Raw genomic sequence first — 16,638 nt, forward strand, 5'->3', positions numbered from 1 at the left:
ACTCATCAGAGAAATGTAAATTAAAATCATAATATGATACTGCTACATGTCTAGCAGAAAGGCTAAAATGAAAAAGGCAAACACCATCAAATGTTGATGAGAATGTGGAGCAACAGGAACTCTCATATACTGTTGGGAATATAAACTGGTACAGCCACACTGAAAATTGTTTGGAATTATCTACTACATGTGATCCTAAGTATGTCATAAAACTAGCAATTCGCCCCCTGGCTGATAACCAACAAAAATGAAGGCTTATATCATCTAAATGACATAAAAATCTTTGTAACAACACTACTCAAAAAAGCCAAAGACTGGAAACAACTCAACCATCTTCAATAGAATGAACTGGATAAAAACAATCTGGTATGTTCAAACAATGGAATACTACACAGCAGTGAAAATGAAAGAATTACAATCATACACAATAATATCTATGAAAATGAAATAAAGTTGAACAAAATAAGCTAGATACAGAACAGTCCATACTGTATAATTTCTTCTACCCAAATTTCAAAGCCACACAAAACGAATTTATATGTCAGGATAGTGGTTACCTTTGAGGGAAGCTAGTGACTGTAAGGAGGGGCAAGGGCAAGGGGTTCCGGCCATGTTCTCTTCCTTGGTCTGGATGCTGGTTATACAGCTGTGCACATTTTGTGAAAATTCACTGAGCATCACACTTATAACTGCACTTCCATGTACACAAATTATGGTTCAATTAAAAAGGAATCCCATTATATAATACCACAGTGAATGAAATTTTAAACTATTAACATTTTCTAAAGGTCAAATAATGATATTTTAAATGGAGTTTAATGACATGAAGGACTGCAGGAAATTGTGAGCAGTAGGGGTGTACAATTTTAAATAGGGTGGTCAGAGAAAACCTCAATGAGAGCAGTTAATTCTCTTTTTCTTACCTGTATGGTAAAATTTCCCCGAAAATCCCAGGTTGAATGTAAAATTTGTGATTTGCGTACGCAAAAGATTCTGTGTATCAAGCAGGGCCTGAAATACATAATTAAAAACAATGCATCAGGCAGAGAATGGTATTAAGACATTTATAAAGGTATCTTCCTTGTGCATTCAGAGGATAAATCTATTCCTATATACATAAGGGAATTAAGTGATGAAAAGTAGTTTCTTTACCACCTTATGACTAGAAAGATGTTTCAAGATTAAACAAAACATACATATTTATCCTTAAGCTTGCAAGAAATTGGCAAAAAAATGTTGAAAACTAGGAAAAATGTTACATGAAAAGTTTATCCTGTATGGGCAAGGGACTAGTATCTAGTACCTAAAATGTATGTCTGTATACCTCAGGGACATAGATCACCAATTGTCAAAATAAACTCTCTTTAAGTGAGGTTATGAAAGACCACAAGAAGCTGGAGTGGTGTAGTGATTAAATTGCTCAGTTGTTAACCAGAAGGTTGGCAGTTCCAACCTACCAGGCACTCTATGGGAGAAAGATGTGGCAGCCTGCTTCCGTCAAGATTTGCAGCTGTAGAAACCCTATGGGGGCAGTTCTACAGGGTTGTTATGAGTTGGAATTGACTGAACAGTAATGTTTTTTCTTTTTTGGTATGCAAGAACGTATGTTGAAGTAAATAGATTATTATACATCTTTGGTCTTCAAAATACAAGACTTTTCAATCTTTAAGTCTGAGATTTCCAAAAGACAGTAACTGCTCTTCAAAAAGGCGTATAATGGTAAAGTAGATCTTAAATATGCCCTTTCATTAAAAAACAGAAAAAAATCCTACTTCTGACAAGTAAACCTCTTTTGAATTAGGGTTTATATTGTCATATCCTATAAGTATTTACCATACTATGAGTATTTAATGGACTTTTTTTTCTCGTTCTTATTTAAATTCCTATCATTCCCCTCCCTCCCCTGCCCTCCCCACCCTACTCTCTTTCACACACGCACACACACACACACACACACACACACAGTTGACTTCCCACCCCAACGAGGCAGAAAGTAACAGTGAATGTTGGATTTGTAAAGGCTCTTTACACTTATTTTACACACAAGGAAACTGAGAGAGGAGAAATGACTAACCAATTTTCACAGTTAAAATTAGTTTTATATCCTGGATTAATGATATAGATCACTTGATTTTAAACTAAGTACTCCCTCTATTCTACCACACCATCTCCTCTTTTCCACTTTCCATAAGTACAGATGGGCCCACAACTAAATCTTCTTTTTTTGTAGTGTAGCTGACGCCTGGAAGCCCTGATTCATCATGTGCGTGGTCTCAATCTTTTGGGAATATACAGATGAACAGCTTTTATTCAGTGACTACCCCACAAATACCTGCAGATGCACGGGATTCCCCTGTTGTGTAAAAGCAGAGGAAGAGAACTTCTGAATATCAAATTAAACTTTATCTGACCAATGCTAAGTTTAAAAAAATTAGGTATCTGATTCTTCTTTCTGTACATTACTCTTTTCACGCGAGCAACTTCTCTGTGTGCACAACTGAGCCATGTAAGATGTGGGTTTTGTTGGCACTCAAAGATGAAAGGTAAGTTTATTCAAGAGTTTCCAAAAGTACCTCTTGGAGCAAAGGTGTTCAGTGATGGCACTGGTACTGGGGTCAGGTCCTGCCCTTAACAAGGCTGGACATAGGTTGGGCAAAGAAAAGAGAATTTCGCCAGCTGAACACTGGTACTTGGTGTGTGAAGGTAGGAGGAGGAGTTATACCTGGGTTCAAGGTGTAAGCTTTTCTTTCTTTTTCCTTGAGGAAGGAAAATTAGGAAGAGAACCTGAAAGTACAGATTTAAATTCAAGCTCTGGAACTTAACAGTGTATTCACTGAGAGCACAGGCTCCAGAGTCAGATTGTCTCAGCTGGAATCCTGGATCTGCTACTATTCAGCAATCCAGTACCTGTTAAAATTAAATTTCCCAAGACTCATCCTCATCATGTGTAAGGTAGGTATAATAATAATTACCTCAAAGCTCTGTTGTGAGGATTAAGTATAGTAATTCATTTATGTTATTGGTAAAGTGATTGACACATAATTTTTTTTATAAGCTCAACAATTATTAGCTCGCTGTCATGGTTAATTTATGTGTCCACTTGGCTAGGTTACAGTGCCTAGTTGTTTGGTCAAACACTAGTCTAGATGCAGTTATGAAGTAATTATACACAGTAAGTCCCCGGGTTATGAATGTCTGACTTATTGACGACTCGTAGTTACCCTTTAATATTGTGTAAATTTGTCCTCACTTTGAAACGATTGAACCAGTCCCTAGCAGCACTAAATCGTTCATCACAATCACATGTACTTGCTGCCCATGCAGCTTTTAAATCATGGAAAAGACTTGGAGCCTTTTTTTTCAATAAGGTAAGGTCAAACAATAACTGTGCACACTTGCTCCAACTACATATTCGAATTAAAGACACACTTAAGACTGGATCTTGTTAGTAACCCAGGGCCTGCTGTATAATTAAATTAGTTGGCCTTGACTAAAGCAGGTTAGCCTCCATAATGCAGGTGGGACTCATCCAATCAGTTGAAAGCCTTAAGAGCAAAAAAAGAGTTTTTCCTAAGGTGTATTCTGCTTCCACACTATAAATAGGTGTCTTGTCAGAACGCCACTCTTTCCATTACCTGACCTATGGATTTTGGGACACAGTACTACAGGAATCTCCGGCCTGTCACTGACCTGTGGATTTTGGACTTGTCAGCTTCCTACAATCACATAAGCCAACTCCTTAAAATAAATTTCAATCTCTTTCTGTAAACATCTATACTAAAAAAGGAAGATCTCAAATTAGCAACCTAAATGTATATCTTATGCATCTAGAAAAAGAAGTGCAAACTAAACCCAAAGCTACCAGAAAGAAGGATATAATAAAGATTAGATTAGAGATGAGTAAAAGAGAGTATAGAAAAAAATCTGGTTTTTTTTCTTAGAAAAAAAGATAAGGATAAATATTCAGGATCTTGGATTTGGCAATGGATTCTAAGATACCATACCAAAAGCACAAGCAACAAAGAAAAAAAATAGATAAACTGGACTTCATAAAAATTAAAACTTTTGTGCATCAAAGGACATTATCAAGAATAAAAGGATGACTTACTGAAGGGGAGAAAATATTTAGAAAACATATATCTGATGAGGTTTAAAACCCAGAATATATGAAGAGTACCTACAACTCAGCAACAAAAATATAAACAACCCAATTCAAAAACAAGCAAAGGACTTGAACAGACATTTTTTTCAAATAAGCACATAAACACATATTCAACATCATTGGTCATTACAGAAATGCAAACCAAAACTGCAATGATACTACTTTACACCCACTTGAATGATTATTATCAAAAAAATGAAAAACAAAAAGTGTTGACGAGGATGTGGAGAAATAGGAATACTCATATGTTGCTGATGGGAATTTAAAATTGTACAGCTGCTGTGGAAAACAGTTTGGTCTTTACTAAAAAAGTTAAACAAAGAATTATCATATAAATCACTCTTGGGTGTATACCCCAAAGAAAGCAGGGACTCAAACAGATACGTGCACACCAATATTCACTGCAGCATTATTCACAATAGCCACAAGGCAGAAATCCCACTGTTTATCAACAGATGAATGGATAAACAAAATATGGTACATATATACAATGGAATATTACTCAGCAATAAAAAGGAATGAAGTTCTAACACATGCTACAACGTCAGTAATATGCTAAGTGAAATCAGGCAGACAAAAAAGAACAAATATTGTATGCTCCCACTTACATGAAGTATCTAGAATAGGCAAATGTATCGAGACAGAAAGTAGACTCATTACCATGAACTGGGATGAGGGGAGAATGGGGATTTAATGCGGAATGGGTATTTGTTTTTGTTTTTTGGGTATAGACTTTCTGTTTGGGATGATAAAAAAAGTTTTAGAAATAATTAGTGGTGATGCCTGAACCTCACTGTGAAAATAAAAGACACACTGAAACCGAAGGCAGATATTAATATTACGTCTTTGTATTGTGAAAAGGGAAATTTATTTCTAGATGTTACTTTATGTTTAAGATAAACCAAAAAAACCAAACCAAACCCAGTGCCGTCGAGTCGATTCCGACTCATAGCGACCCTATAGGACAGAGTAGAACTGCCCCATAGAGTTTCCAAGGAGCGCCTGGTGGATTCGAACTGCCGACCCTTTGGTTAGCAGCCGTAGCACTTAACCACTACACCACCAGGGTTTCCACTAATATTTTCATATTGTTTATATGAACTAGATTTCGGTGGTGTCTATGACAGTAATATTACATATTCATCCAATCTTTCTAGCCTTTCAAAATATGCTTACTAATGGCCTATTCTGTGTAGGAAGCTCAAACACCCAGCAACATTCTGAGATCACATCTTTGTCATTAAACTCTTCATTACTAGAATGACTTTACTTAGCATTATTCTATTTTAGACTGAAACAGACTATCATTTTGATGAATAAAATATTATTATATAATTTATGGTAAAAATTACTTTGCTTTATTGTCTATATGCAACATGCCTAAAATAAAACCCAAACCTGTTGCCATCAAGTCGATTCCAACTCATAGCAACCCTATACAACATAGCAGAGCTGCCCCATAAGGTTTCCAAGGGGTGCCTGGTAGATTTGAACTGCCGACCTTTTGGTAGGAGCCGTAACTCTTAACCACTACACCACCAGGGTTTCCATTCCTAAAATAGTGGAAAAAAAAACAAACCAAACCTATTGCCATCAAGTCAATTTCAACTCACAGCGACCCTATAGAACAGAGTAGAACTGTCCCATAGGGTTTCCAAGGAGCAGCTGGTGGATTCGAACTGTCAATCTTTTGGTTAGCAGTCAAGCTCTTAACCACTGTGCCATCAAGGTTCCAAATAGTGGATAGTATATAAAAATCTAACCACAATAAGCTAAATCAGTGTTCTAATACCCCATTTAGAAAACCACATGCATTTTGAGCAAGCAAATCCTCTCTGATGTTTAGAGTACCTTGGTCGTGGAAGAGGTAAGAATCATGACCACCTCTGCTAAGGCATCAACCAAAGGTCTCTTCAACTGTCAATTCAAGAAGCCTAAGAACATATATGTCTACATTCAAAAATTGTCTGATTACTGAGAAACAGTACTTTATTTTTAAGTGTTCTCATTTAAGGATAATTTATAATTCATCACTGATTATTTCAAAAATAAGTTTTTTTTCTAATAAAAAAAACTTAAATTACCAATAAATGCACCTTTTAAGATAAGTTAATATTATGACAGGATTTCTCTCAATTTTTTTCAGGAAGTAAGTATACCTGTGTGTACGCATATATGTGTGTATGTATGTGTGTATATATGCATGCATGTATGTATATGTATGTGTGTGTGTATATATATATACACACACACACAAATTAGAGCCATAAAATAAAAATTAGAGCTGTACTGATTAGGATCAAAAATAGAGTTTTGAATCTTGCCTTCTACATTTAACAGTATATCATGAGCTTTCTCCTATGACATTCATCTTCTAAAACCAGATTTTTTAATGGATGCAAGAACATTTGCACCATATAGGTGTACTTAAATGTATTTAACCATTTCCTCCTATTGCTGTACATTTAGGTTGTTTACATTTTTTGGTTAATATAAACAATGCCCTATGTGTCAATACATATTTATATTGCAATGACATAGCCATTCCTGCAGCAGAAAATACTTTGGCTTGTTCTTCAGCAAACTAAACAACTTGGCAGCAAATTTGAAAATGCTTATCAAAATCTTAGAAGGGAAAAACATTCAATTAAAATTATAGTAAAATTCATTTTGAATATAATTTCAAATGAAGATTTGACTCTTTTCAAAATTTACTTTTCAAATTTGAATCTGTATGTTACCCTACTGGCTTCTTAGTTTTTCAAGTTTTCCTTCTGTAAAGACACAACGTTTGCAGACATTGGTGTGTTGAAGGCGAAAAGATCTTATGTAAAGAAATCAAGCTGTGAGAACTGAGCAAAATGGGAACTTCTGTATATCCTGGATTTTCTCCAGGTGTCTTTAACAGAATGAATATATCATATTCGAGTAAATCAATGAGACACAAAATTAAAAGTAACTGCAAGAAAGTTTTATCTGAGGATTCATATTAGTACTCATTACATGTCTGACATTCTTTGGGGGAACATCTGCTAATATTTTGTTTCTTATTTGAGTGTCTTAGATTTTATTTTGGTCTGTTTTATCTTTTGCAAGTGAACAAAAGGAGTTGGTGGGACAAGTTAAAGGTGGGGAAGAAACTTCAGTGTACAGCATGAATTTTCTGCAGTAGGCAAAGATACCATTTTTCAGTACAGAATTTTTAAATTAATATTTCCTTAAACAACCACACACTATCATAAAATATAAATAATATATCTAGGAATGCTAAAGTAAATGAAAACAATTGGACAACTAAGGTGCGCCTGACCCAAGCCATGGTATTTTCAATCACATCGTATGCATGTGAAAGCTGGACAATGAATAAGGAAGACCAAAGAAGAGTTGACACCTTTGAATTGTGGGGTTGGTGAAGAATATTGAATATACCGTGGACTGCCAAAAGAACGAACAAATCTATCTTGGAAGAAGTGCGGCCAGAATGCTCCTTAGAGGCAAGGATGGCGAGGCTGCGTCTTACATACTTTGGATGTGTTGTCAGGAGGGATCAGTCCCTGGAGAAGGATATCATGCTTGGCAGAGTACAGGGTCAGCAGAAAAGAGGAAGACCCTCAGTGAGGTGGATTGACACAGTGGCTGCAACAATGACCTTAAGCATAACAACGATTGTAAGGATGGCGCAGGACCGGACAGTGTTTTGTTCTGTTGTGCATAGGGTCGCTATGAGTCGGAACCGACTCAACGGCACCTAACAACAATCCATCTATGTATGGATCTACACACACACACACACATTCAGACATCAGAAAAACTCAGTAAAATAGAGATCCTTATCATTATTTTCAGATGCAGTAGACCTGACTTACATAGTTTAAGTAACCTCCCCATGGTCACAAAGCAAGGTAAGGGCTGAAGAAGTGATTTAAATGGGGATTTTGGATTCCAAAGCTCACTGCTTCTGTTGTCCATAGAAACAATAAGAATATTAAGATTGAACACTTATCATTGGTGTAAAGAACTGTGGTGACATAACCCATTAGAAGGAAACACGAGTTTGCTCTTCTTTTCACTTTCACCAGCTGGCTGTCACTCTGTTATCAAAACCTAAAGATATGAAGGGGATGAGAACACTAGGTGGGCCAAGAAATACTCAGCTAACCTAAGTATGTCCATCCACGCATCCAGATTAGAGAACATTCATTCAGTCTGTAGCGGTCTACTGAAGGACATGGAAGGGCTATGAAGTGCTATAAGGTCACCTGGGTTTTCCTCTGACCATATATAGAAATGGGAAGGTTCTCTATAAAAGACTTGTTCCCAGTCAAAGAAAACACTGAAATATGCTGGAAACAGTCAATGAGGCTTGGTACTAGAGTGAGGGTATCTAGCACAATTAGAGAAAAGACAGCATTAGAGGAAAGCAATGAACAATAAACCCAGGATCACCTTTACTATTTGACCTGCCTATACAATGACATTGGGAGTGGAAGTAAACCCTAACCCTACCCTCACCCTAACCCTAAATATATTCCCTGAAGCCTTCTTAAAACCAAGCAATAGGTAAAGGATGTCTCCTTAGACCACTGTATTCTTTTAAAAACTACCTATATGGGATCAAATTGACAATAGCAACTCGAAAGATTAGATAGAAAATCTAGGGGGTAGTGAGCTTATGTTAACGCGGGAGGGACAATTCAGAAAAAAAGAGTGAGAACGGCTGTACATCTTGAAGAATGTAATCAATGTGACTGAATTGCGCGTGTGGAAATTGTTGAATTGATATACGTTCTGCTGTGTATATTCTCAACAAAAACAAAATAAAATAAATTATATTAAAAAAAGAAATGCAGCAAAAATGGATAAACTAGTATAAGGCATAATACTTGGACACTTTCTGCAACAGTATTTAAACTCTCTTGATAAGAAACCTATAGATGTAGACCTGTATCATCTAACTTAATAAAATTCCTAACAGTGAAAGAATCACTGAGGGGAATAGTTGTCCATGGAAACCCTGGTGGTGCAGTGGTTAAGTGCTAAGGCTGCTAACCTAAAGGTCGGCAGTTTGAATCCACCAGGCGCTCCTTAGAAACTCTATGCAGCAGTTCTACTCTGTCCTAAAGGGTCACTATGAGTCAGAATCGACTCGATGGCAACAGGTTTGGTTTTTATAGTTGTCCATATTCTAAATTTAAAGTCTACAAATAAAGGCGTGGCAGGGTGAGGGGAGGAAGGGAGCTATCTTTATCCTACCAACTTAAAATATAAAGCCCAAAGGTTTTCTTTAGAGTCTGTTTTCTATGTTGTCCATGAGGCCTATCAAATTCAGGAAAATGGATAGGGAACTTTCACCTAGGAATTTGCTAATTACGACAATCTTTTTTATAGAGATTTTACTGCTCCTTGCGAACACTGTCTTAAGACAAGAACACCATCTGCTGAATGCCAAGTCCTTGAACTTGGCCTTACCAACATGGCATGATGGAATGAGCATCAAATTTGGAAGGGTGGCTTAGGACTCTGACTCTTGATACTTGGTCCCTGCATAACCTTAGACAACTTACTAACTCCCTCCAAATCGGTGTCCTTCTCTGTAAAACATGGATAACAATTTATAGATCACAGGTTTGGTATGATAATCAAATGAGAAAATTTATATATGGCCCTAAAACCCTTCCCAAGTACTTAGAAAGGAGCCCTGGTGGAGCAACGGTTAAAGTGCTGGGTTGCTAACTGAAAGGTCAATGGTTCCTACCCACCAGCTGCTCCATGGCAGCTATGAATCAGAATCAACTCGATAACGATGGTTTTTTTTGGAAGCGGGGAGCACTTAGAAGCTGAGTGCTGAGTTTTAGCTCTATAAATGAAATCCTCTATCCCTTTCTCTGCCGATTTTAAAAACTCATCATCTGGCAACAAAACTGTCTCTTTCGGTGGTAAGAATCCTGTTACCACCTGGAGAAAAATCAGGCGTATTCCTAAAATGTTAAACTATATTTTCAAGTTGAGCAGGGTTGCTACGAGTTGGAACTGACTGGATGGCAACAGGTTTGGTTTGGTTTTTTGGTAATCAGCCCTAAGGAGTCCTGGTGGTGCCGTGGTTAAAAGTTTGGCTGCTAACCAAAGGGTTGGTGGTTCAAATCCATAGCTGCTCTGTGGAAGAAAGATAGGGCAGTCTGCACCTGTAAAGATTTACAGCCTTGGAAACCCTATGGGGGTAGTTCTACTCTGTCCTATAGGGCGGCTATGAGCCAAATCAACCCAATGGCAATGGGTTTTGGTTTAACGACCCCTACTCTGTCCTATAGGGTCACTATGAGTCGGAATCGACTCAATGGCAGTGGGTTTGGTTTAAAGGGTGCCCTGGTGGTGCAGTGGTTAAGCACTTGGCTACTAACTGAAACATGTGGCAGTCTGTTTTTGTAAGGATTACAGCCTTGGAAACCCCATGGGGCAGTTCTACTCTGTCCTATAATGTTGCTATGAGTTGGAATCGACTAGACTATTGCATTTTTTTTTTTAATCAGCCCTACGCATTTTAAACAAAAGAAGGATGAGCCAGGTAGCTGTATTATATTAACTTTCACAGGACTTTGTATTACTTTCTAAGCGATCTTGGTGAATTCCTCATTTTACACTTGAACGTTCATGTATTTTATTGTTCGTATGGTAGTACTAGTAGGGTAAGGACGAAGCTTTGTGTGAATGCTAGAGAAAAGAGTAACAGAGTAATCCTGAATTATTTCTGTTACATGCTTAAGCTTGTCCAGGGTATACATTATACATAACCTCTAAATTACACACACACAAAAAAATTACACAGGTGAGGGATAATTTTGCTAGAACATTCGTTGAACCAAAATTGGCAAGTAATGATATGGGTGTGGAAAAAATATAAGGCTTAAGTGAGTGCTACTCTCACTAACATTCACTTGAACTTTTATCCATAGTCTATTCAGCTTACGCTTAAGTGGTCAAAATACTAATATGATATTTATTTTAAGAAATAAAATATAGTTCAGTTTCTTATAGCATGGTACCTTTAGGAAACTATTAGTTACATCTTATTCATTCAATTATACCAAAAAGGGCTGTTATGTATTACCATAAACATAATTTTAACACCTTAATAATTTAAAATACTTGCTTTGAGCAGCAAAGCAAAACAGGAAGCAGAAGTGTAAGATGCCATGGGAGGGGAATGAGGCATCTCAATCTACTTGCTATTATTCCAGAGAAAATTAGATTTCCTATAATAGTTGCTGAGGTATACTAAAAAAAAAAAAAAAATTTTTTTTTTTTTTTTTTTATATTAGAAACCCCTTAAGTAGCATATCTGCTCTGCTTAAGAAGTGAAAGTGCTAATGCTTAAGAAAAGAGAAGGGGGAAAAAAACCTAATAAAATATTTCCTAGCCCTCCCCTCCCAAATCTTCATGCTAAATGTTAAAAACAAAACATGAGGTTAAAGCTGGACTGTAAACTCCATGAGGTAAGGACTGAGTCTATCCCGTTCACTGCCACATCTCTACTCTCCAGCATGCTGGCAGGAACAGAATATGGCCAAGTACATATTTGCTGAATGGAGACATAAAGGAACTTTATTGATCTCATAGGTTACAAGCTCATGAAGACTTGAAAATGAACACTTTGGAACACTCTTCTATTATTTTTTTCATAAACTGTTTTCAATCATGATGAAGAATGTCAACACAATCAAATTCAAGAAAGTAATTAGAAAACATTTTCTAAGTACTGTAAAAAGCACTGAAACCAAAGCATTTCCTATGTCAGCACTTCTCAAACTTCTATGTACATGAAAATCATCTGGGAAACTTACTAAAATGCAGATTCCTGGGTCCTAACCTAGAGATAGATTCCAAAAAATAGTAATGGATCAAAGCATCACTGTATTTGATATAGTGACATCTAAGAATCACTGTCATATTCCTTGATTTTAAATAGTTCAAGGTAGTTTCTAATTTATTCATTTACAGGTCTGTTTCTCCCTTAGAGTATGAAATTTTTGATGTGTACTGTTTAGCACAATTCCTGGTATACAGTAGGCATTCAGAGAATCAGTGATTATATGAGCCAGTTAAGTAATGGTTACTGTGAATTCTCATTTCAGAAATATTCTAGAGAATAAAAATGGAATATATAAGGGTCATCAGAATTCATCTGAGTCCTAGAAACTATGCTGGCCCAAAAGTACTTGTCATGGGTTGAATTGTGTCCCCTCAAAATATGTGTCAGTTTGGCTAGGCCACTATTCCCAGTATTGTATGGTTGTCCACCATTTTGTGATCTGATGTAATTTTCCTATGTGTTGTAAATCTTGCCTCTATGATGTCAATGAGGCAGAATTACAGGCAGTTATATTAATGAGGCAGGACTAAATCTACAGGATTAGGTTGTATCTTCAGCCAATCTCTTTTGAAATATAAAATAGAGAATCGAGTAGAGAAGAGAGGGACTTCCAGGGAGAGCCTGGAGTGGAACGTCTCCTTTGGACTTAGGGTCCCAGTGCTGAGAAGCTCCTGGGCCAGGGAAAGATTGATGACAAGGAACTTCCCTAGAGCTGACAGAGAGAGAAAGCCTTCCCCTGGAGCTGGTGCCCTGAACTTGTACTTCTAGCCTCCTGGGCTGTAAGAGAATAAATTTCTCTTTGTTAAAGTCAAACACTTGTAGCATTTGTTATAGCAGCACTAGATAACTAAGACAGTACTCTATCACTGCTAGAGTACATTGAGTTAGAAATTACACTACACAGAATTGTAGACTCTAAACAGTTATCATTTTATGCCATTATTACTTTATTTTTCTAAAAAAAAAAAAAAGTCCATTTCAGCTGAGTTGGGAGAATCAGTTAATCAGGTTGCCACTTTAGGTAAAAATGTGGTAACCTAGTGTAACCACCTCTAACCTAGGGAAAATAAAGCATAAGGAAGGAAGTGATTATAGAGGACCAAGATGGCTTAAAAATTAGTGTAGTGAGAGTGTAAAATGGTGCAGCCCCTATGAAAAATCGTTTAACAGTTCCTCAAAAAATTAAACAGAATTACCACATGACCCAGCAATTCCACTCTTTGGTGTATACTAAAAATAATTGAAAATGGGTACTCAGACAAGTAATTGTATACCCATGTTCATAGCAGCACAATTGACAATAGCCAAAAGGTGGAAATAACCCCAATGCCCAACAACAATAGATAAATAAAATGTGGTACGTATACAGTGGAATATTATTCAGTCATAAAAAGAAATGAAGTACTGATATAAGCTATAATACAATTGAACCTCAAAAACATTATGTCAAGTGAAAGAAGCCACACACAAAAGGTCACATGTTGTATGATTCCATTTATATGAAATATCCCAAATTGGTAAATCCATAAAGACAGAAAGCAAATTGGTAGTTGCCAAAGGCTGGGATAAGTGTGGAATGGGGAATAAATGCTGAATGGGTACAGGGTTTTGGAGTGATGAAAATGTTTTGGAACCATGTAGAGGTGGTGGCTGTACAACACTGTGAATGTACCAAATGCCACTGAATTGTTTACTTTAAAATGACTAATTTTATGTATGAGAATTTCACCTAAAAAACAAAAATCAGAGTGTGAACCTGAGAGTATTGCTTTTGTTGCTAGGTGCCGTTGAGTCAGTTCCGACTCATAGCAACCCTACGGACAACAAAACAAAATGTGTGCTATCCTCACTGTTACAGCCAAAGTATCAATCAATCTCATTGAGGGTCTTCCTGCTTTTCGCTGAGCCTCTACTTTACCACGCATGATGTCCTTCTCCTGGAATTTGTCCCTCCTGATAACGTGTCCATAGGAAGTGAGATGAAGTCCTGCCATTCTCGTTCTATGGAGCATTTTGGCTGTACCTCTTCCAAGACAGATTTGTTTTTCCTTCTGGCAGTCCAGGGTATATTCAATATCCTTTGCCAACACTATAATTCAAATACATCAATTCTTCAAAAGCCATCCTTATTCATTTCCCAACTTTCACATGCACATGAGGCAACTGAAAATACCATGTCTTGGGTCAGGTGTACCTTGGCCCTCAAAATGACGTCTTTGTTTTTTAACATTTTAAAGAGGTCTTTTGCAGCAGATTTGCCCAATGCAATATGTCATTTGATTTCTTGACTGCTGCTTCCATGGGTGTTGGTTGTGGATGCAAGTAAAATGAAATCCTTGACAATTTCAATATTTTCTCTGTTTATCATAACGTTGTTTATTCGTCCAGTTGTGAGGGTTTTTGTTTTCTTTGTGTTGAGATTTTCTTTAATCCATACTGAAGGCTGTGGTCTTTGATCTTCATCAGTAAGTGTTTTCAAGTCCCCTTCGCTTTCAGCAAGCAAGGTTGTGTTGTCTGCATATGGCAGGTTGTTAATGAGTGTTCCTCCACTCTTGATGTTGCATTCTTCCAGGTGTAATCCAACTTTTTGAATTATTTGTTCAGCATACAGTCTGAATAAGTATGACGAAAGAATACAACCCGGACGCACACCTTTCTTGATTTTAAACCACAAAGTATCCCCTTGTTCTGTTTGGCTGCCTCTTGGTCTACGGACTGGTTCCACATGAGCACAATTAAGTGTTCTAAGTATTGCTAGCCCCATATTATTTTTTTTTTCCTGAATTTTATTAAAGAGGCATTACACAAATTACCCTACTAAAATTACTCCCAATAGATGCTCCTTCAGCTGGTTTTAAGAATATTGTCCAGAAACTGCATCAAGTCAAAGACAGGAAATGTTAGAAAGCAGTGACAGCTGATGTTCAAAAATTTCTACACTATTTGGTTCTTATCTTGGGGATTATCTTCTACCATTCTCCTTCCTACACACTCAGTTCTGGACATACTTGCCTTGGAATATACCAAGTTTGTTCCCACATTTAAGTCTTTAGTCTTGCTGTTTCTTCTTCAATGACACGCTTTCCCCACATATTACATGGTTTACTTCCTTACTTCTTCCAAGTCACTGCTAAAACGTCATCTCCTTGGAGGGGCGTTCCTTGACCACCCTCTTTTAAATAGATGCTCACCTCTCCCTCTTTACTGTTGTGCTCTATTTTTTCATCCACAGAGCTTATTGCTATTACTATTGGTGTATATTTGTTTAAGATAATTCTTTTAGCTCTTCCTCATTAAAATCATTCATTTAGAACTGCAAGAGTAGAGATTCCTTCTGTCCTTACAGTGCTGAACCCACAGTGCCCAGGGCAGTGCTTGGCACATAGTAGGCTCTCAAAAACTACTTGTTGAATGAATGAACAAATAAATGAATGAATGGTAATGCTACAATAATTCCAACCAGCAGAGAAGAGAATAATATTTGACTAAGAAATTTTGTAGGGCAACTAAGGGTAAATAGAGGTGAAGGCTGTTAAGGGTACCCCATTAGAAGAGGTGCACTTGTAATCATGCTGTGCTGAGTGGGTGCATCATCCACACTGACTGCGAACCCTTGCTTCAGTGAGGGTAAGTGGGGCTCAGACAAACCTGTAAGGTGTGGATGCTTCAGATAAATGAGCTGAGGTGTGGTCTGATCAAGAACCTTTAAGCTGCCTTGAGCTCTCTTTTGGATGGGCTGAAAGGCTCTATAATTTCTTTTTTTTTTTTTTTACTAAAGGAAAAGGCGTGACTATATGATTTGCCTACCAAGACATTACTTTTGCAGCAATGTTAGTCCACTAGAATCTCAGTGCAAATGCAGAAATAAGCAAAAATGTCTTTGAAATCATAACAGCTGTCAGGAAGCAACCAGTAAAGTTATTGAATTAATTCTAAAAGAATGGGTTTCCTGATCTCATTTGGAGTCATGCTGTCATTTAGACCTATTTTACATCTAGATCTAACACGCTTTGTGATCTGGGTTACTAAAATGTAGCCAATTACAGAAGAAACATTAGGAGCCTAGAGAAACTGGGAGGTCCCAGAGCGACATAGTTTGTGCTCAACTACTAACCTAAAGGTTGGCAGTTCGAACCCATCTAGTGGCACAGCAGAAGAAAGGCCTGGTGATCTGCTCCTGTAAAGATTATAGCCAAGAAACCCTATGGAACAGTTCTACTCTGTCACACATGGGGTTGCCATGAGCTGGAATCAACTCGACAGCAATGAGGTACGGGCTTTTTGTTTTGTTTTTTGTTTTTACAGAAACTGACTAAAGAACTTAATGGAGGAGTTAAGCGGAAAAAGTATAAATCATCATAAACAGTAAATACATATACATATTAAGGTGGAGGCAAATGGCCCAACACATCCCTATTGACTCTGAGGCTTCACTGCATTAAACTCCAATCACTGAAGCTCAAGAACAGAATAAACTTGAAAAATGAAAAGCTGTGTCATAGAGTTAATAAATAAGTCCTTATTTTTTTTGGTATACATGTATCAAGTGCCTGCTATATTTCAGATCCTATGTTAGTTGTTGGGACAATCAAATAAGACCCATCACTCA

At 37.1% G+C, this 16,638-nt stretch overlaps 1 protein-coding gene across 4 annotated transcripts in view; it reads right to left on the minus strand.

Moving 5' to 3' along the window:
* Positions 1–16,638, minus strand: part of LOC100675289 (N-deacetylase and N-sulfotransferase 3) — a 229,973-nt gene that overhangs the window by 155,843 nt on the left and 57,492 nt on the right. For all 4 annotated transcript variants that reach the window (XM_064285411.1, XM_064285410.1, XM_064285409.1 and 1 more), the window contains one exon: positions 924–1,011. In XM_064285411.1, coding sequence (XP_064141481.1) covers positions 924–1,011 — 88 coding nt within the window. The remainder of the gene's footprint in view (positions 1–923; positions 1,012–16,638) is intronic.

This window comes from Loxodonta africana, chromosome 5 (genome assembly GCF_030014295.1).
Source record: "Loxodonta africana isolate mLoxAfr1 chromosome 5, mLoxAfr1.hap2, whole genome shotgun sequence".
Taxonomy (NCBI): domain Eukaryota; kingdom Metazoa; phylum Chordata; class Mammalia; order Proboscidea; family Elephantidae; genus Loxodonta; species Loxodonta africana.